This window comes from Dendronephthya gigantea, unplaced genomic scaffold, assembly GCF_004324835.1.
Source record: "Dendronephthya gigantea isolate DGI-Jeju-01 unplaced genomic scaffold, DenGig_1.0 000068F, whole genome shotgun sequence".
Taxonomy (NCBI): Eukaryota; Metazoa; Cnidaria; class Anthozoa; order Malacalcyonacea; family Nephtheidae; genus Dendronephthya; species Dendronephthya gigantea.
The window spans coordinates 1,174,754-1,193,804 of NW_021163078.1; the positions used below are offsets into that span (position 1 = coordinate 1,174,754).

Consider the following 19,051-nt stretch of genomic DNA (forward strand, 5'->3'; position numbering starts at 1 on the left):
ATTTTGAAAATATCAAGAATGACAACGGTATTTTGAGACATATTACACCAAAATCAAGTGCTCGTGTTCGTTCATGCCATATAGGGTGACGAAGAATAATTTGCAAGCAGTAAATCCACAGGATATATTACATTCCCTAAATCAAGGTCTTCGCAAAGATCCACTCTGAGTCAATCAGCTGAAAACACTCGTTAGCTGGACTGAAACGGAACCCTGGGTAAGCACTTTATAGGTGCATATCATAATTAACTGCCTCCAATTGCGAAGGAGCCCCGAACTGTGAGGGGAGTCCAAATCAGGTAGCGGTCTTGGTTCCATATATATAAGTATACATATATATCTGCTATCGGATATATATGAACCAGAGGGACCATTTTTCAGTTAAGGAGTACAAATTCGCTGGGATACGGATCTGTGATATTGACATTTTACTTATATATAAGGTCGCGTAGTGGTTGTCCACTGACACTTACAAAAATCAATTGCATGTGCCGGCCACAACACTATTTTAAGAGGACCAAAATGGCCCCGCTAAAATAGGATGGTGTCAGCGGCAAAATTTTGCTCCCACTTTATGGCCGAAAAAGGCGCTGTGGTTGGTTGTGTGAAAAACAGTAACGATGCATGTGAAAATATGTTTTTCGTCTTCGAGATAATGAACTCTGTTGTTCATATAATTTTCTACTATACATGCAGCCATATACAGAGAGTTAACAGTATCAATCGCGCACTTACATGCATTACTCGTCGCGGCGGTCGCGCATGAAGGTAAATACTTTCGAGTATGGTGGTTTCGTATTCTGCTATTGTCTCATATTAGCCAATGGAATTGTGGCCTTCTTTGAATACTACAATTCTATTGGCTAACAAGCAAGAAAGACGTAATTGATCGTTGGCCAAGGGGAGCGCTAGCATACCTGGGTCAGGCTCCCACACGAGAATTTGGGCTTAACAGGTAACAACTAAAAATAATGCAGTAAGTATTTAATTTTAATTAGAAAACCTAAATTACACATAATGATATATATCGAGTGTAGTAGTAGCCTACTACATGAATACCAAACAGTTTACAAGGTGTATATATGATATTATGTCATTGCTAAGTGATTAAGATATGTTTATATGATAATTTTCACACCTTCTGTACTTGGTGTTGTCTGATTCTTTTTTTTGTCCACAACTGATGTTTCCGCTCCTGGTTCTCTCCTATAGTATTAGCAGACAACAAAGTCAACAATTTTAATGCTATTTTTAATTAGTACCCTGGTATGCATTTGATAAAAACTCCCACAAAATATTATCAGTTTTGGCCCGAATGTGGTAACAATTTCCGTGCGTTAAACAAAAGTATACAAATTTGAAAACTTTGCAAGGCTATGTTTTTCGCATTTTACAACATTTTGCAACCAAACTTTGCATTTCTACTAATTTCAGTACGAAGCTAAACAACACTACAGGCATATTTTTTTCCTCGATCACTGCATGCATACATATTCCAAGTGCGCAAAATGAACCTTTTCGTCTTCATGAAATAAATATCATCATACATAAATTTTATTATGAAGATATAGGTAGACGTGTTTCCAAGAAACCGCTTGCTTCCGAACATGTAAATTACAAAATATTCAACAACTACCTTACACTTGGCGTTCGGACTCGGGTTCGGACTGGAGTTCGGACAGGGGTTCGTACTGGCGTTCGAACTCGGGTTCGGACTGGAGTTCGGACTGGCGTTCGGACTCGGGTTCGGACAGGCGTTCGGACTGGGGTTTGGACAAGCGTTCGGACTTGGGTTCGGACAGGCGTTCGGATTTGGGTTCGGACAGGCGTTCGGACTCGGGGTCGGACTGGAGTTCGGACAGGGGTTCGTACTGGCGTTCTGACTCGGGTTCGGACTGGAGTTCGGACTGGCGTTCGGACTCGGGTTCGGACAGGCGTTCGGACTCGGGTTTGGACAGACGTTCGGACTGGGGTTTGGACAAGCGTTCGGACTTGGGTTCGGACAGGCGTTCGGACTCGGGGTCGGACAGGCGTTCGGACTCGGGTTCGGACAGGCGTTCGGACTCGGGTTCGGACAGGCGTTCGGACTCGGGTTCGGACTGGCGTTCGGATAGGCGTTTGGGCGGGTATTCTGACGCTGGGCGTTCTTACTTTAGGAGTTCGGTTTCTTAACGAAAATCGACGATGTCGTCTTAATTATTGAAATAAATATCATTATAAACAACCAGTACTATGAAGCACCAATTTCAAGTAACGATGCAATAACTTCTATAAGCACAGATAACATAATATCTACATCGTTCTGCCACTAACTATAGTTAAAAGTTAACTACCTTTTTTTATACAACCGGTGCCAGGGGTTCAGTCGGGTGTTCTAGAGTTTGGCGTTCAAACTGGGCCGTTCGATATGTATATATGTATATATAGGTACACTCATTTGAGAAAACTAGGCTAACCCGTGGGCACGCGATTACATGCGCAATGCAACATGTTACAACGACGGCGTTTACCTTACAGTTACACAGCTTACACTACGCGTTCTACTGCTTGGCGTTCTAAATTGGGACCATCGTCTTCTCGAACTAGATATCGTGAAGAACAAAGTTATTATATATAATGACTTATAAGAATTTGTAAGCATATGATGGATGAGTCTGTATATAAATAGTAAAATTTGTAAACGAGAAACAAAACACAAACCTTGATGCGGGGATTTTAGTTGGGGATGTGCTATGAAGCGAACGCCAACCCCACGGGCTCCACCAACCATCAACAAAGTAGAACTGACAGAAGACTGCCAAAATGAAAATCGCAATTTTAAGATCAATTTTCATTATGATTGCACCTCTGATACAACCAAAACGAGATGTCGTTGATCAACTGATCATGTCGTTGATAAACTTGAATATACATAGTACCCTTCTGTTCTGTTCAATGGAATGCAGATCTAAAAGGGGCGGTCTTAGACTACTTGACCAACCGCTGGGGAGGATGACATGCAGGGGCAGATCCAGACTGATGCGATCCTGGCGAAGGCCTTCAAGTCGAATCATATAATTATGAGTAGAGTGCTCGATATACCGAAGCCGTATAGAGCTAATAACACGAAGATAAAAAAAAACCAATAAACTTGGTTTACTTCATATGATTTTATTCACTACAAATTTGTTTCGTACGACAAGCAGTGCTTGCCGCACTCATCATGCAGGTGAATTTAAAAATTACCTCTTGACCAAATTCGGCCTTGTCGTGTTATTGAAATATAGCCTATATATATCATTATATATAAACGGTAATATGAATCGCTAAGTATACACTTGATCATATTTAACTTTTTTTTTAAATTCACCTGATGAAATAAATACAACACTCTCCACAGTTTAGTTCAAGGCGTTCAAATAAAATATTGTTTTCGTAAAATGAAGTTGAAAATAATTGTCATTGAAAATAATTTTATGCCTATAGTTTTTCACTTCCTTTGTGATTTCACTTTCAGGTACAGTGTTTTTGTCAAAATAAAATATTTCTTCATCTTTCACTTTGACAAAAACAATCCACTTGAATTTGTCAACAAGTCACCTTCCAAGCGTGCTTGGTAGTGCGAACGCGCAAAACGCGAAGTTCAAGCCGTTTGGAAATATTTTGTCTATATTTTCGCGAGAAGCGCGTGCAAACACTGCAAAGTCGAGTAGGAAAGGTTTCAAAAGAAAAATGTCCCAGACATCAAGTAGTTCAGACAGATTCAATGATGTAAACGATTCTGCGTTCTTTGTATTCGAACCCTTTTGATAGGCAGGAAAACAATACTGGGCTTTTAGATTATTAACTAGCAGTAATCACAGATTAGTGATGTGCGTTCGGAAAGTGTGTGTTGATTTCGGTTAACGATCATTAAGGTGGCTCCCTACAGTTTTGAGAATATTGAAAACTATTGATTTAAATTGAAATTTTTGGCAGGAAATTTCTTGCTAAACGAAATAAAATTTTCCAGATATATTAACCAACATTCTAACAGTCAGAAATTCCCCATAAGCATGACGTCATTACTGTTGTTATGGTAACAATGGCGATTCAATATGGCAGACATTTTACCTTATCACGCATTTTACTCGAAAACAAGTTCGGTTACCCCAATTTTTTATTTTATAAAAAGTTTTCTTACAAAAAAATGGAAAATTTGAACGAATTAAAAAAAATTCTATAGAGCCAAAATTATTAAAAATTAAAAAACGTGATTTTTCGTTATAGAAATTTTTTGGCTCTATAGAATTTTTTTTAACTCGTTCAAATTTTCCATTTTTTTGTAAGAAAACTTTTTATAAAATAAAAAATTGGGGTAACCGAACTTGTTTTCGAGTAAAATGCGTTAATAGGTAAAATGTCGGCCATATTGAATCGCCATTGTTACCATAACAACGATAATGACGTCATGCTTATGGTCAATTTCTGACTGTTAGAATGTTGGTTAATATATCTGGGAAATTTCTTTTCCTTAGCAAGAAATCTCGTGCTAAAATTTTAAATCAAAACAATAAGTTTTCAAAATTTTTAAAAATTGTAGGGAGCCACCTTAACAAAATGTTAACATTATACCGTCACAGGCGTATGTCATTCAAAAGGTTACCCGTAGAATGAGTGATTTAACAACAGTGATGGCTTTTATGCTTTAATTAACAACAAAATTTCAAAATGAATCGAGCACATGATCTCCAGTTACTATGGCGACTAATCAGAACGAGGCAAATCTGACATCGTAAATCTCGATATGACACGGCTAGGAAGTTATTCGTCAACATCAACGAGCAAGCACGTATACTTTTTCGAGTGTGACCGCGACGTCCATTTCCAGTAGCGATAATTTTCGCGCGAAGCGACATTTTACTTTTGTTTCAGAGCTCTCAACTGCAACCATCTGGAACAAATTGCTCAAATACAAAAGAATAAAGTCGCTTCGCGTGAAAAATGTCGCTGGTGGAAAACCAGCTTTACATTCCAATGCGAGAATAGCAGGGTGTTAACGCAAGCACGCGCTAATCTGGTGGTATAATAAGATTATAGACTACGTATTAAAGATTAACATTGCTTTAGAGTTTAGTAGCAGTATAAGCCGTAAAAAAATTATAAGAAAAGCTGAACCTTGATCTTTATTTCTAACCTTGGACTATAGCATTAAGTCCATGGATAAAAATTACAATGGAGTAAATATCCCAAAGTGTAGTACATTAGAAAGTAAATATAGACAAAGTTTGCTTTAAGATTGGAATTATTCTTGCTATCTTGATCATGTCTTGCTGGTGTCACCCAGGAAACAGCAATCCAGTAGACCATCGGAGAAGATGATAGGAGGAACCGAGTGACTACCTGCCAGAAAGCATGAATAAGAGTATTATTTTGCTAAGCCATTTATATAAAATATATTCTAGACCTTATGTTGTTATATTGTCGCAAATGTCGCCTCCAAAACAGTAGTCCCGACAGGTCACAGTTAATAATATTTAATTATATAGAGAATAATACGAGTGTTGTGAATGATATCGAATGAGTGAGATATCTTTTTCAACATGAGAAGTAAATTCCATCTTTCTAAGCATCCATGTATTTTTCTGTTTTATCAAATAGTAAAAAACTAGCTTTTTTTTTAAGTTTTTTATCCCCCTTCGGTGGATCAAACCCGATAATCGCACATGTGTTTTTATCGCTTTTCAAAATGGAATTCGGATTCGTCAATAAAACACTGCATGCATGTTATATAATAAAAATGAGAAATATGCAACATCACAGTTCGCAACGTTGTCTCAATCTCACTCTCGCTCTACTCTCGTTTTTGTTACACGCTGTCTCATAAATGATCGCAATGCTATCTCTAATTAGTTATACCTCATGCACGAACCTTGAATAATATGGCCTTAAATTATGGTAATAGTGACTTTGCTTGTAATAATGTACTTATCTATTCTGTCAGTTTTCGACAATATAAACATGGTTTTCACACCAGTTTCATGCAGGGGGAAGCCCCGTGACACCTTTCAAGAAAATCTCGCCTAAATTTTTGTAATATTAACCAAAATGTGGACGAAATCCGCTTTCCATGGAAAAATAGTATGATAGATAAGTTCATTCTATAGAGTCAGCCTCGGGTGTTTCAGTGGAAAAACATATAACGTTATATTCAGCTATTATATAGAGGTCAGCTGACAAGCGCGCGGCGGTGCAGCTATGCTATTGGTTGAAACAGAAATTCAGCCAATGAAAATTATTCCTGCAAGGAGCTGCGACCTTACCCCTAGGCTAAGCCGCTTTGTTGTTAGCCACCTTTCTCCCAAGCATTCAGCTGACCTGTATACAATAGCGGAATGCAATGTTATATATTTTAGATATTATGCTACTAAAGCGACTGGGTACAAGGCTGCTAATTTCTGGCTCCAAATACCAAACATGGAAAGGAACGTAATAGACGTTCCATGCAATTGAACGGGATTCAAACGCGACAAAGATTCCCCTTTTCTGTCTCACCTGGACATGCATTGATGTGACACCAAACGCCATCAGGAAACTCAAGTGAGCCACATAAGCGAAGAGGTTTAAGGAATTCGACTTCTTTTGCACCAACAGTCCGAGGCTCAAAACATCTCTTCTGCTTTGTCGCCCCAAATATTCCCTGATACCCAACGCTGACAAAATCACCACAGGTAAGGCAAGTAGAAAATTTGGTAGCTGTTTTACTTCATAGTACTTCAAAAAACCAACGTTCCAGTAGTGCTTTTGTATGTAGGAATAGGGCAGGGGTATGTAGTGGTCACACCATGGTGAAATTTGAACAGGTTTGCAAAACAGGGTGTAGCCAAAGTATTGAAATAAGATAAATGGTAGAAATATCAAGCATGACAAGGATATTAACCTGAGACATTTCAAACCAAAATCAATTGGTTGTATTCGCTCAGCTTTTGATGTAAACAAACGGTAATGAAGAATTATTTCTTTCAGAAATTTGTAAGCAATAAATCCACAGGATGTTATGCCATTTGATCTGGCTGAAGTTCCTAGAGAGAACATAATGGCTGCTGGAAGATGATTGCCTCTCTCAACATACAACATTCCCCAAAATTGGGTCATAGAGTAGATGCTTTCTGAGTAGACAGATGAAAAAAACACACTTGCTGGGTTGAAACAGAATAGCATTGCAACCTTTTGAGCCAGTTTTGGACTATGAAATACAGTGCTTGTGAGTTTATGTAGTCCAACAGCGGCCATTGTGAATGCAACTGTGTTGATTAACATTGCAGAGAGTAAAAGGATTGACCTTTGGCTAATCTTACAAACAAGTGTTAAGGGTCTCAAGGTTACACCAAGAGTGTGAACACTCAAAGGCAGCAATGGAAAAAACGCCATATTCTGTTCATACTTGTAGCCATATTGTGCTATGTCTAGAAAGTATACAGCATCCCATTTTGAAAGCCCACCAAGTGTTGATGAGATAATTTGGTCCATGGTGGAGAGCTTGTGTGGTGATTGATAGGTGTTGTTGGGATGGCAAGAACGGTGTTCAACCGAAGTGTCATAATCAACTAACAAATTGTTTGACACACCCTAGAAAGATTATTAAAAGATGAAGTAATGCCATCAGTAACTACATAGTCAAAGGTAAGAACTTCAACCATTATTATTACTGCTAGTAATACCAGTATTTAACCTTGTATGCTGGTTGGAGAAAGATTGGAGAAAACGGGTGTGCTAAACTAACTATGTGTTAAACTTAGAATTCAAGTTTTACACTAAAATTGTCCTGATAAATGTTGGGGTGTGACATTGACTATAAACTCTAGTCTGCAGTCAGTATTCACACAAAAAATATAAGTTTACTATTAGCTTTTAAACCATGCCAAGCTTCAAATGTGGCTGTTCTCATGAGCAGATAAAAATTATCATAGAAAAATGTATGGTCTTGTAAAAACACTGCGCTAGGACGTAACTACCCTTTCAACCAGCGTTTTGTCTTGAGTGATATATTGTATTCTCAAGATATTTTGTTCATTGGGAATTCTTTCCTTCACTGTGGCCGGTCATAGCTTTTTACCTGGAATACAAGAGAAAGAATCCTTGAAATTAAAGCAATTTTAACAACTTTTTTCACTCCTATAAAGTCCACCATATTTATAAATTTTGGCACAAAACTTATCAAACGTCATGTAATACGAATTGTTATGGACACGAATGTGTCTCCACTGTTTTCTTTCTTTCAATAATTGTAAATTGTTTAGAGGTTTAAAAGCGAGACTGCGAGAGGAAGTTAAAAAGTACTTAAAACTCCATACAATATTCCTCAGAGTATTCTTACTTTCGTTTTTACCGGAAGAAAAAAAGACCATAATAAAAAATTACGCAAATTTTTTTATAAAAGGAAGCTTAAAATTCTGCTGTGGAAAGAAACGAAATTCGCATTGTCCTCCCCAACTCCCTTAAAAGCACATTTTGCGCGGCCAACGTGCGTCTTTCGATCGTCTTTGGATATTTTTATATTTTTTCGTCAATCCTTATCAATCCTTTTTGATGAAATAAGTATACTCGAAGAGAAATCATTCTTTTTGAAAAGGGGGTTGTAAACTTCATACATCCGTCGATTGTTTGGCCCCTGCGTTCGTAAAAAGCAGGTTGTTCACCGCTGAAGTTTGGAAGATTGGTAGTTGCAGTTTGTAGATATGGATAACCCTCCAAACCAGACCATATACATCAACAATCTGAATGAAAAAGTTAAGAAAGATGGTGAGTCTTTTTTATATGGAACTCAAGTCGTACATATGTAAAGCATAAGGAATAGTAAAGCAGTATGTATGTAAAAAGTGGTAAAAGGGCTTCTTTTATGAGGACTTTTGAGTAAAAGCCAAGAAGCCTGCCTAGTAATTTTTTGCTAACAATGCCGTTGCACGAAGTTATTTCAATGTTACATTTATCTGCAGGCCAGACCCATCCAGCTAGGCTTCTGAAGTGCTCAGAGGAAAGCCCCCATTATATATAAACTTAGTTTTATGTAAAAATCCAGAGGCCTACCAACCAAGAAATTTACCAGTACATCTTCTATTACTCTATCAACTCTATATATTATCTTCTTCCATGTAATATTGTGTTCTTTCTGTGTCTAGAGTTGAAGAAGTCTTTATATGCAATATTTTCACAATTTGGCAATATTCTGGATATTGTTGCAATGAAGACATTGAAAATGAGAGGACAGGCGTTTGTCGTGTTTGCAGACATTGCAAGTGCTACAAATGCTCTAAGATCAATGCAAGGATTCCCATTTTATGATAAACCTATGGTATGTAATCTTGAATTAAAACAATCAGCTACCAGTGAATGCATATGCCAAAGTATCCCATGGAGTACTGGTTATTATATGTGAAATATTGACAAATGTAACATACATGAAATATTGACAATATTGATGTAAAATATTAAACAAAACCCTGAATACGAATATTGAGGAAGCTGCTTGTATTGCAGAATTATTAATTTTGTCAATACCTGATTGAATGATTGGCTCTTTAGTTTTGCAAAGCCAGTCAAGCTTCATGAGTATTTGTTTTTTTTATGTGAGCACCATGTAGTTACAGAGTGTGGTGATTCTTTTACTTGTCATCACTTCATATTTCTTTAAAATTTTAACAGAGGATACAATATGCTAAAAGTAAGTCTGATGCAATTGCTAAGCTTCAAGGGACCTACACGCCCAGAGAAAAAAGGCCAAGAGAAAAGAAGACAGAAGAAGCAAGTATGTACAGTGTGTGGTTTTGTAAATATTTGGAAAACAATACTAACGTCAATATTTTTCACAGAAAAAGCTCCAGCCAAAAAAGCTGCTGCCAAACAACCAAATAGAGCAGCACCTCAAGTGGCTATGCAACCTAGTAAGCACTTTTTACCTGGGTTAACGAATGTCTTTTAGTATCCTAAGCACAATTAATTTACCTTGCCTTTTTTCTAGACATGATGCCTCACATGGTCCCTATGCAACAACCTGATGTACCTGCTTTACCGAACAAGATCCTATTTTTAACCCAACTACCCCAGAAACCACACAAATGATGTTGGCTATGCTGTTCAACCAGTACTGTTTTAACATTTTTACATTATACTATTTTTATATTATGTGTCAACATCTCGTATACTCACATTATTTCACTATAACTTATTGATAATTTAGGAAAAATATCTTATAATTATATCATGAAAATTTGACTTTACCCAAGTGTAAATACTGTTTATCACCGCACACAATATTGCACACAAAATTATTTCATAAACACAACATGTTAGTTAACATTAACATTTCTTTGTTCTGTTTTCTGAAATTTATGTGTTTATTCGTGTGTCATTGTTTGTTTGTTAGATTTCCTGGTTTCCGAGAAGTCCGATTAGTTCCTGGAAAATCCGACATCGCTTTCGTGGAATTTGATAACGAAATTCAAGCAGGGACAGCGAAGGATGCGCTGCAAGGTTTTAAAATCACGCCGACAAATGCAATGAAGATAACTTTCGCGAAGAAATGAAAACATTCGTACACGTTTTATACAAATATCAAGATTAATCCAACACACACAGAGTTACCTAAAGTTCATTCGTTGTCGTGGATATAATCTTGGGCGTTTTGAACTACATAGTGATACAAAATTGGGCTGGATTAAGTATCCACTGCACTGTGTTTAAAATGAAACCAGACGTTCGTCATTAGAAGCCAAACCTAGTTTACATGCTACCTTTGATTTGTACACAAACAGTAAATGAGCAATAGTCGCGCAGCAAACTATCCTGGTCAAAAAGTTAAGGTGCAAATAACAATACTGTCAATAGTTTGCAGAAGCCGTTTCGAAGTTTTCTGTAAATTCAACCATAAACTAAGACATTTTTATTGCAACTGTAAATACATTGATCATTATCTTAAATATTGCGTAAATGGTTTACTGCCTCATGTCCATTTTTCAAACAATTTTTTTTTTTTAATACTGACATTTGAATACGTACATATATCAGTATTCTTATGCCTGATGTTATTCTAATCACAAGGTTACTGAATTCTAAATATTAAACCTAAACGTTTACGCTTCTCCGAGTAAATAAAAAAGTGATAAAGTAGACAAAAACTAAGACAACTTAATAGCCATGAAAATGATGAGATAAAAGCCATAGAACGAGGCCATCATTTTTTCACCACCTGAGCAAGTGGATGTTTCATCAACGTTGCTTGGAATAGGTTGATCCATTCTACTACATGGGCACTTTGGGTCAACATAACGGAATGATGTTCCCCACATCTTATTGCATACCTCTTTGCCACTGCCGTACATCTAAAATAAATATTGTATAAATTGTCGCTTTTCAACTAGAATAGCCTGCCAAAAAGTGGATAGTCTAGTTTGGTTAGCTTTCAAAGGAAAACATATAAACAAGACTTCGCCTTTGGCTATAGGTTGAGTAGAAAGTGCATGTACTAAATAGTCGTAAAAATATACCTTTACGAGGTTTTCGTAATTTTACAAATACAACTCCCTTGAGACAAAATTAAAAGCAAAAAACTTGAAATTGCATTATTATCCGACGTTCTATATTCTCTGGGTCTAAACCTCCGATGAGATGTTCTGTAATAAGGAATCCAAATAAAATAACTTCCAGTTGCACAAAGAGTTCAGTGACGTCATGACTGAGTGATCACGAAGCCTAAACGTATACTTCAATTCAACTGGAGTGTGAAATTTAAACGCTCGGATTTCAATGTTTCAATTTTTTCTATGATTCTTATGTTTTTGTTTACCGAGGATTATATGACACAACTTCCCCCCCCGTTTACGATGAAACCACCCGTTCGCGGGTTAACTATTAGGCAACAATCTTTGTCTTTACCTCCTTAAATGTTTGACATTTAGCGTCTTTTGGACACGTGTTATCCGGAGTATCGAAGCCAATTAACCAATTTTTTATGCATGTTTCGTCATCTTTACACGCTTCATACCAAGAATCGCAGTAGTCTCCACATATAGGGACGTTTTTTATTGTAGCATTACCGGTATGCCATCTGTACAGACGAGGTTCACAAGAATAGAAACACTTCTTCAAAAAGAAATTTCTCGCATGGCTGCAAGAGAGAAAAAATATGAACCAAATCTTTGTAGCGCCGTGAACGCCGTGTAACCAAATCTTACACTTGAAAAGTTTAGGTCGTTTTGTTAAATGCTTTCTGAATTTTCATTTGAAGCCCTGGACACCATTAGGGGCCTTGGCTGCCTTTTCTCTCTCCCCCCCGTTTTTACGCCCCTGCCTTTAGGTTTGAATCCAGCCTCGTTCCCAGGCGCTTTTAATAAAATATATATATAAGAACACTACAGACTTTTACATAGATCAGTGGCTAAGCAGAGTGAGCACGCAAGGAATTAAAGCGTGTAATGTTCGTATATTTAATTTATTTAAAGCGCCTGGGAACGAGGCTGGTTTGAATCCTCGTATGCAGGGATTTTTCCTCCTTTTGTTGTTGCACTGATAATAATGCGATACTATGTATTTATTGACACCCTATATAAGGTGATAGGAGGACATTTACCAAGAACAATTCGTAGAATATTGGTGGATTTCCACACGTCAGTGTTAGGTTTTTGTTGTAACAACTGATGCTCAGCAGAAGTCAATCATTGGCGCATATGCATTACAGCCATTACTACACGCGGTGTCACGCGCGTCTATCTCTTCTATGAATACACATATACAATTTTTTATATTTGTACGGCGTATAAAGTGTTCAAAGTATAAAGGTTAATATTTTATGTAACTATGAATTTAAAATGTTGTCATGCAAAACAAGACGCCTGATCTGGCGTTAACTCCGGCGCACGTGCCAGTCTTTAATATAGAGCTTCTGAACATAAACAATACAGTTCATATTCGCATTTAGATGCCTTGCGAGTTGCGAACCTATAAATGTTCGATTGCGAAATTTAGAAGCACATCGTACTTTAAAAAGTGTAGAAGTTCAATTGTTCAAAAATGTAAATAAACCGCATGATACATTCGCTTTGTCTTACACTTTGCTTTTGGAATAGGCGCTTATACAGTTATATTAAATCTTCAATCCTGTGCAAACTACGACGTGTCAACGCGCCCATACACGACTACATCATCTTATTAAACGGCGAAATAGCAGCGATATTATTAAAATAGGAACAGAATCTACATGTATTAAATATATTCTTACCCCAATTCAATCTAAACTTAATCGAACAGCATGAAAACAACGGTTTATTTGTTCCTCTTGGAGGAATTGCCGTATCATGCGAGCGAAATCGAATCGCGCATCGGAAAATTAGCCAAAGCTGTACACCACAACTCTTAGAAGATAAGACTGGGACGTAGATAAATACGGTTACATACACATTTCAAATACTAGAATGGTTCGCGCCATTTCAGACTTGCGACGACGAAAAAATAAAAAAAAAAAACAAAAAACAAAACAAAACCGAGGCGAATTTTCAACTCCGTCGCTGACGCCGGAGTAATTATGATATGCAAAATTATGATATTAAACCTCACGACCAAACGTCTTTCACTTTCATTGAAATTGTATATGGCAGACTGCTGTCATCTTTGACTTTGTGTCGAAGTTACATTTGACCACGTACGAGACTTAGTCTACTTCTATTGATTCGAACATACATCGCATATATAATATATAAAATGGTTTATAATCATACATCTTACCTTGCTAATGTTTTTACAATGTCCCCAATGAAAGCCATTATACAGCTCTCTGGTTTGCGTCTTGTGTAACGTCTGAGTAAAATTCGCGGTACAACATGTATCATTGCTCCATGCTTTGCACTCAGGATAATCTTCAGTTGCTGGAGACGATATCTTCTTGTGATAGGTCCCAGGCAAGCATTGCTCTGCCCCAGACGAAATATAAAACAGCGTCAATATGACGAATGTTTGCAACACGACTTTGGTAGACATTTTCAAATTATGCTTTATGAAACGGTTGGTTTTTAATTACAGTATAATATTCTGTCAACAATTGCTGATGTAAGATCCGATTTAGATCCGATTTAGATCCGATTTAGATTGGTACTTGGTAGAGCACAGAATCAACTATCAAGCTGAAATACTGTCAGAAAAGCGTGATCGAAACTTAAGACTATAAGTACAAATGGTATAACCGTGTGCGTGGCATGCAATACTGCATCGTTGTAATTTGCATTTGAGTCGGCTTATATAACTTTAGACAATATGCATACATCACACAATACGAATTTGAATTAGAGCCATGCACTCAATCAAGCTGTCATATAAATTTTTACACAGCATTGTAATCACATGTTTCATTTGTACTTAAAAGTAGCAAGATTGAAGTACGGTACCCTCGGGCTTTGGTGCTACCTTTCGGCTTTCGCTTAACTGTTGACCAGCTTATTCGCAATTGCTGCATAGAACGGTTGGATGCCGTTGGATCACTTGGATGGTTGCCAGTGGCGTGGCTAAAACGATAATTGGGGGGTGTTTATTCAGATATTCAGTTCTGCATGCCATCCCGCCAGATTTTATTTGTAAATGTTTTTAATTTAATTTGTAAATTCGTCGGTTTATTCTAACCAAATGGCCAGTCTGTCACACGGTTGAATTGTGTTGTAGCACACCATGGTTCACAAAAACTGTTGTGTAGTGTAATTCCAGTCTTCATTTTAATAAGTGAGAACAACTTGTGCGTTGTCGTAATATTGTGACAGATAATAATGTCACACGTGTAAGAGGCTAAGAGCTTACCTAATACCTACCTCTGCATGATAGCGTTATACCATACTTTAATACAAATTTCGAAAAAAATATGATTTACGTAATTTTATAAGGTCCAATTGTACAGTTGGACCTTCCAAAAATAACTTAGTTTTGAAAAAGATATCTCGAACCGAATTTTGTGTCTGAACTCCAATGTTGGACCTGTGCGCCGATTTCTGGTTATAATTTAAATACTTTACGCCAATTATTGTGGGCCGCTCGTGCTCGCATAATTCATGTTCACAATGCGCAGGCGCAACACATATTAAAGATTATTAGTTTATTTTTGCCTAGCTGTAAAACTCTGAAGATCCAAATTGAGTCAGTCCAAATAACAAAACCGCGTGGAGCTACAGGTTCAACTTGAAATGGCTACAAACACAGTAAAACATGAAACACAATCCAAAGATCTACAGGATTGCAGTCTTTGTCTTTTTTCTTCAAAATTGTAGGCTGATATTAATTTGAACCAACCTATTGCCATATGCATATGGACGGGAAGGCAGGTAAATGATTTCATCAAAATAACCTGATTTACAAGTAAAAATTACCCAATTAGTGCATATGAAGAGAAAGATTCAAGCTCCATTCAGTATACTGCACTTATTTAATGGCACGGCTAAAATTGGTTCCCTTACCCAGTTTTATCAGTGTTCAGGCTACCCCAACACAAAGGCGAGCACGAATGAAATTAGACGGGTACCCGTTTTAGCTAGCCGTGCCGTGCCTACAAATTGAATGTAACATTAAAGCCCTGTTTACACTACACAGGATTTATTGGCACGGTACGGCTAAAATGGGTTCCGTGCCCATTTCATCCGTGCTCGGCCATTGTTTTGATAGCCTGAATACTTTGGTAGCCCAATTAGGCACGGGTACCAATTTTAGCCGTGCCGTGCCATAAAATGGAGTGTAGTGTAAACTGGGCTTAAATCAACCCTAAGCCGGTCACATGTGGTGGCTTTATACGTGGTAAAGTACCATGAATGCTAATTAGGATGGCACATTATACAATTTGTCACGTTCATTAGAATTCTTTATATAATGTTTCAACCTAAACGCTCTAGCAATATTTTCACAGTGTACCGGGACAAAAGAAATTCCATAGTCTAGCTCAGAAAAGATCAGTCCCGCTTATGTTCAGTAATTCTTTTTCACTTGATGCGGGCAGGTAACCCAAGATCCTCATGACCTCAGCGCACTGATCCTGCACTTCATTCACCAACTTGAAAGGAAATTTCCTTCTCCACTCGCTAACCGAAGCCGTAGAATTTCGCGACGTCGAATATACGTCGTCGCTGTCCCACGCAAACTCCGTATTTCGTTTCAACCACTCTCTGACCACCTCCGACTCTTCGATTCTGGCAAACCGCGAGATTTTCTTGTAAATTTCCAGCGGACGCATCGCGGCGTCTTCGTATCGTAGCAACATGTAATGTTCCGAGCCTGCTTGTTTCCCGTACTTCAGGTCACTTTCTATTCGACTGCATAAATTTGCCGAAGCGATGCGCACTGACCTTCGCAAAGCGTTCGTAAGATTTTGATTGTCGCGTATCGGGACCTTAACCTTGTTTAATTTTTCGCCAATGTATACGTGAAGTCTCGAATTTATAATCGCCCTGGGGTCTCGAACAAGATGGATGGCATTCAGTTGGAAAGATCGTGAAGAGCTAGGAAGTAAGTTCAAAAGTCTTCCTGGTGCCTGTTCTGATGCTTTTCACAACTATGTGTTCTTTCGAGTTGCATAAACGGCTCAAAATCGTTCGATTTAATGGTTTACACTCAAGCATCGTAAGACGACGCTTTGCGTCAATTTTGCATAAATTTGGATTCGTTAGAACCTCGCTTTTCAATCTGAACGACGATCTAGATAGGAATTCCGTTACAAGCGGATGTTTTTCAAAGGAACATGTATAAATCACCTCCCATAAATGGCGAACTAGCATGTCGTAAAGTAGCGGGAATTTGCCCTGACCGGCAATGTCTTGCAAAGGGTATATCGGCTCGAATAGGTAAAATACCCGGGGATTCCTGTTGAACATTTCCCCGACGAACGAAGAGCCGGATCGCCGGTATGCAAGAATAATCACTTTAGCACCTTTTGAATTGTCGTCGTTTTTTTTCTTCTTGCTGATGTTGTTTTTGTTGCTGTTATCAGTGTCTTTTATACGTCCTAACCTATTTACGCCTTCACCATCTCGATGCTTTCTTGACTTTTGTGTACGAAGTGATGGATCCGTTTCGATGAAGTTCCTTGGTTGGTTTTGATCGTCAGCCTCGTAAAATTGTCTTTCATAAGAGAAAACACTTTCTCGAACTGACTGTCGGGTTCGAAAATTCCCATCGTCAGTTTGCCCCGACCGGAATTGTGGATTCGCTTCTCGACGCCCTCGCCCTTTCAGTGAAAACTTGTTTACATGCCTCCTTGATCCGGCATAGTCCGGTAACAAGAAGTATTTTGACTTATCCAGCTTATCTTCGTCGTAGCCAATTGGAATCATCCCTGCTTCTGCAAGCTCGTTCAAAATTTCACTCGTTTGGCCAAGCTGTTTATAAATTGTGAAAAGGACATGTAGCGCCAGCAGAGCGAGGAATGTTGTTAGTCCCCAACGAAACCAAAACATCTTCTTCAAAATATTAATCTCCTTCATTTTTCTCCGTATGTTGTTAAGACTTTAGTCAAAATGTCAGTGTCGTTTTTAGCCGCCCACAAATCGTATAGATATTTTGCATATATAACTGTTAGGGCGTACTTTTTATTCTTCAAAGCAACAGCTCTTTAATGACGGAATTAAAAGCCACAATTTTCCTACTAAAAGATAGTAATACGTCTTGGGAATCAGTGTGATACGATGAGACGTCTCCTCAACCTTAAAAGTTAACAGCTTTCTATTGTTCCATCGATTGAAAAGTGTGAACTAGCTTTTAATTAAATCATTATGATACCAGCAACCAACAAGATACACCTCGAGACATTGATTAAGCTGTTGGAGATTCAACTTTTGGACAATGATAACACGCGTAGATTTATGTAGAAGCTTTAGGCATTTCCATAGAAATGAGCACAAAATTCTAATTAGACGGAGGTTTTGCTTGGCGAAGTCTTGTCTTCTTCGCTTTCTGACAGGTTAAATATAGATGCTTTCGACTTTCTTTTCTTCACATCAATCACGAGGACAACCAATGTATAGTTCCAAAATATTTTTTTAGGATAACAAAATCACTGGTTCAAAGTAAAAAAGGCGGTAAGGCGACTGCGCACTACTGAAGATAGTGCATAAAGAACTTGTCGACTTGTCGTCATTTGATGTGAACTAGCTTCGGCCAAATGTCGTCCACAATTATTTATAATCGATGTTAAAACTTAACCAAAACAAAAGCCAGCTGTCACCAGTCGAGTTAACAGGTCCGGACATTGTTCTTTCCTTTTTTCAAAAAACAAATGTTAAACTACATTTGTTAAGCTACATCGGTTTTAATGTTTTAATGCTTTCACAGCAAATGTTTTCTGCAGTGTCAAATTGAAGTCTGAAACAGTTGAGAAAAATGTGTCAACTATCGGTCCTCCGGCAGGAATGGAATTCATACTCCTTTGCGATGCCGGTGATTGAATATTAGATGTGTATGATTTTCACTCGAAATTAAGACCTTAATGCCCTTAACAGATCCTATATCGAATGAAGTGCTACGAAATCGTAAATATTTATATTATTTACGATTATGCTAACATAATTTAGTAATTATGTATCATTTAATTGTTGGATTTCCGTCCAACTTATCCACCTGTTTTTGGGCGGAAAGCCCTAGACCGGGAACTGATCCGGACGAGCTGTGAACGGATTCACATCAGACGAGTTTTCCGTCTTCGATGAGTCTTCCTTCTAAGACGAGTTTCCCCTCTCTAATATGAATTCGGCTAATTTTTTTGTTAGCCAGAGCGAGGGCAATTTGAGGTTTAATTAAAAGTCGGAAATTTTTACCATGTCCATTGGGCAAAACTTTTGCTTCCCAGTCCCCCCCCCCGATTTTCGATTTTTCCGAATAAATATCAACTAGAGTTTATGTTCAAAATAATGTTCAACAATAAACACATTCGATCTCTCTCCGTCACATTGTTATAAGCAAAATTGATGCACAGAATTAACTTGACTCCTCTTTCTGTTGCAATTTTAACGCGTAGTGTTGTAAAAAACACAAAAATTTAAATTGCTGTTTAAACTTTAAACTATCGCAATATGCAAAACTA

At 37.8% G+C, this 19,051-nt stretch overlaps 6 protein-coding genes across 6 annotated transcripts; 1 reads left to right on the forward strand and 5 right to left on the reverse strand.

Moving 5' to 3' along the window:
* Positions 1-972: 972 nt before the first annotated feature.
* Positions 973-2,152, reverse strand: LOC114531064 (circumsporozoite protein-like; the record flags this gene model as incomplete). The annotated part of the gene is made up of 2 exons (XM_028552706.1): positions 973-1,206; positions 1,637-2,152. Coding segments are annotated over 2 exons (615 nt in total), but the record flags the coding sequence as incomplete, so codon positions are not given.
* Positions 2,153-4,961: 2,809 nt separating this feature from the next.
* LOC114531114 (GPI mannosyltransferase 2-like) lies at positions 4,962-8,278 on the reverse strand. Its single transcript, XM_028552763.1, has 3 exons — positions 8,075-8,278; positions 6,514-7,587; positions 4,962-5,361 (listed from the first exon to the last, which is right to left on the reverse strand). Exons 1-3 carry the CDS (start codon positions 8,147-8,149, stop codon positions 5,170-5,172), a joined length of 1,341 nt encoding a protein of 446 aa, XP_028408564.1. The 5' UTR covers positions 8,150-8,278; the 3' UTR covers positions 4,962-5,169.
* LOC114531115 (U1 small nuclear ribonucleoprotein A-like) lies at positions 7,526-10,612 on the forward strand. The gene is given in 8 exon segments (XM_028552764.1): positions 7,526-7,641; positions 8,591-8,760; positions 9,138-9,310; positions 9,661-9,763; positions 9,828-9,899; positions 9,977-10,057; positions 10,060-10,099; positions 10,382-10,612. Coding segments are annotated over 7 exon segments (693 nt in total). The 5' UTR covers positions 7,526-7,641; positions 8,591-8,696; the 3' UTR covers positions 10,542-10,612.
* LOC114531065 (riboflavin-binding protein-like) lies at positions 10,613-12,087 on the reverse strand (the record flags this gene model as incomplete). Its single annotated transcript, XM_028552707.1, has 2 exons — positions 10,613-11,336; positions 11,890-12,087. Coding segments are annotated over 2 exons (402 nt in total), but the record flags the coding sequence as incomplete, so codon positions are not given.
* Positions 12,088-15,919: 3,832 nt separating this feature from the next.
* On the reverse strand, positions 15,920-16,237 carry LOC114531066 (carbohydrate sulfotransferase 3-like). The gene has a single exon (XM_028552708.1). The coding sequence runs from the start codon at positions 16,235-16,237 to the stop codon at positions 15,920-15,922; it is 318 nt and encodes a 105-aa protein (XP_028408509.1).
* Positions 16,238-16,475: 238 nt separating this feature from the next.
* On the reverse strand, positions 16,476-18,132 carry LOC114531067. The gene has a single exon (XM_028552710.1). It carries the CDS (start codon positions 17,454-17,456, stop codon positions 16,476-16,478), a length of 981 nt encoding a protein of 326 aa, XP_028408511.1. The 5' UTR covers positions 17,457-18,132.
* Positions 18,133-19,051: the final 919 nt, after the last annotated feature.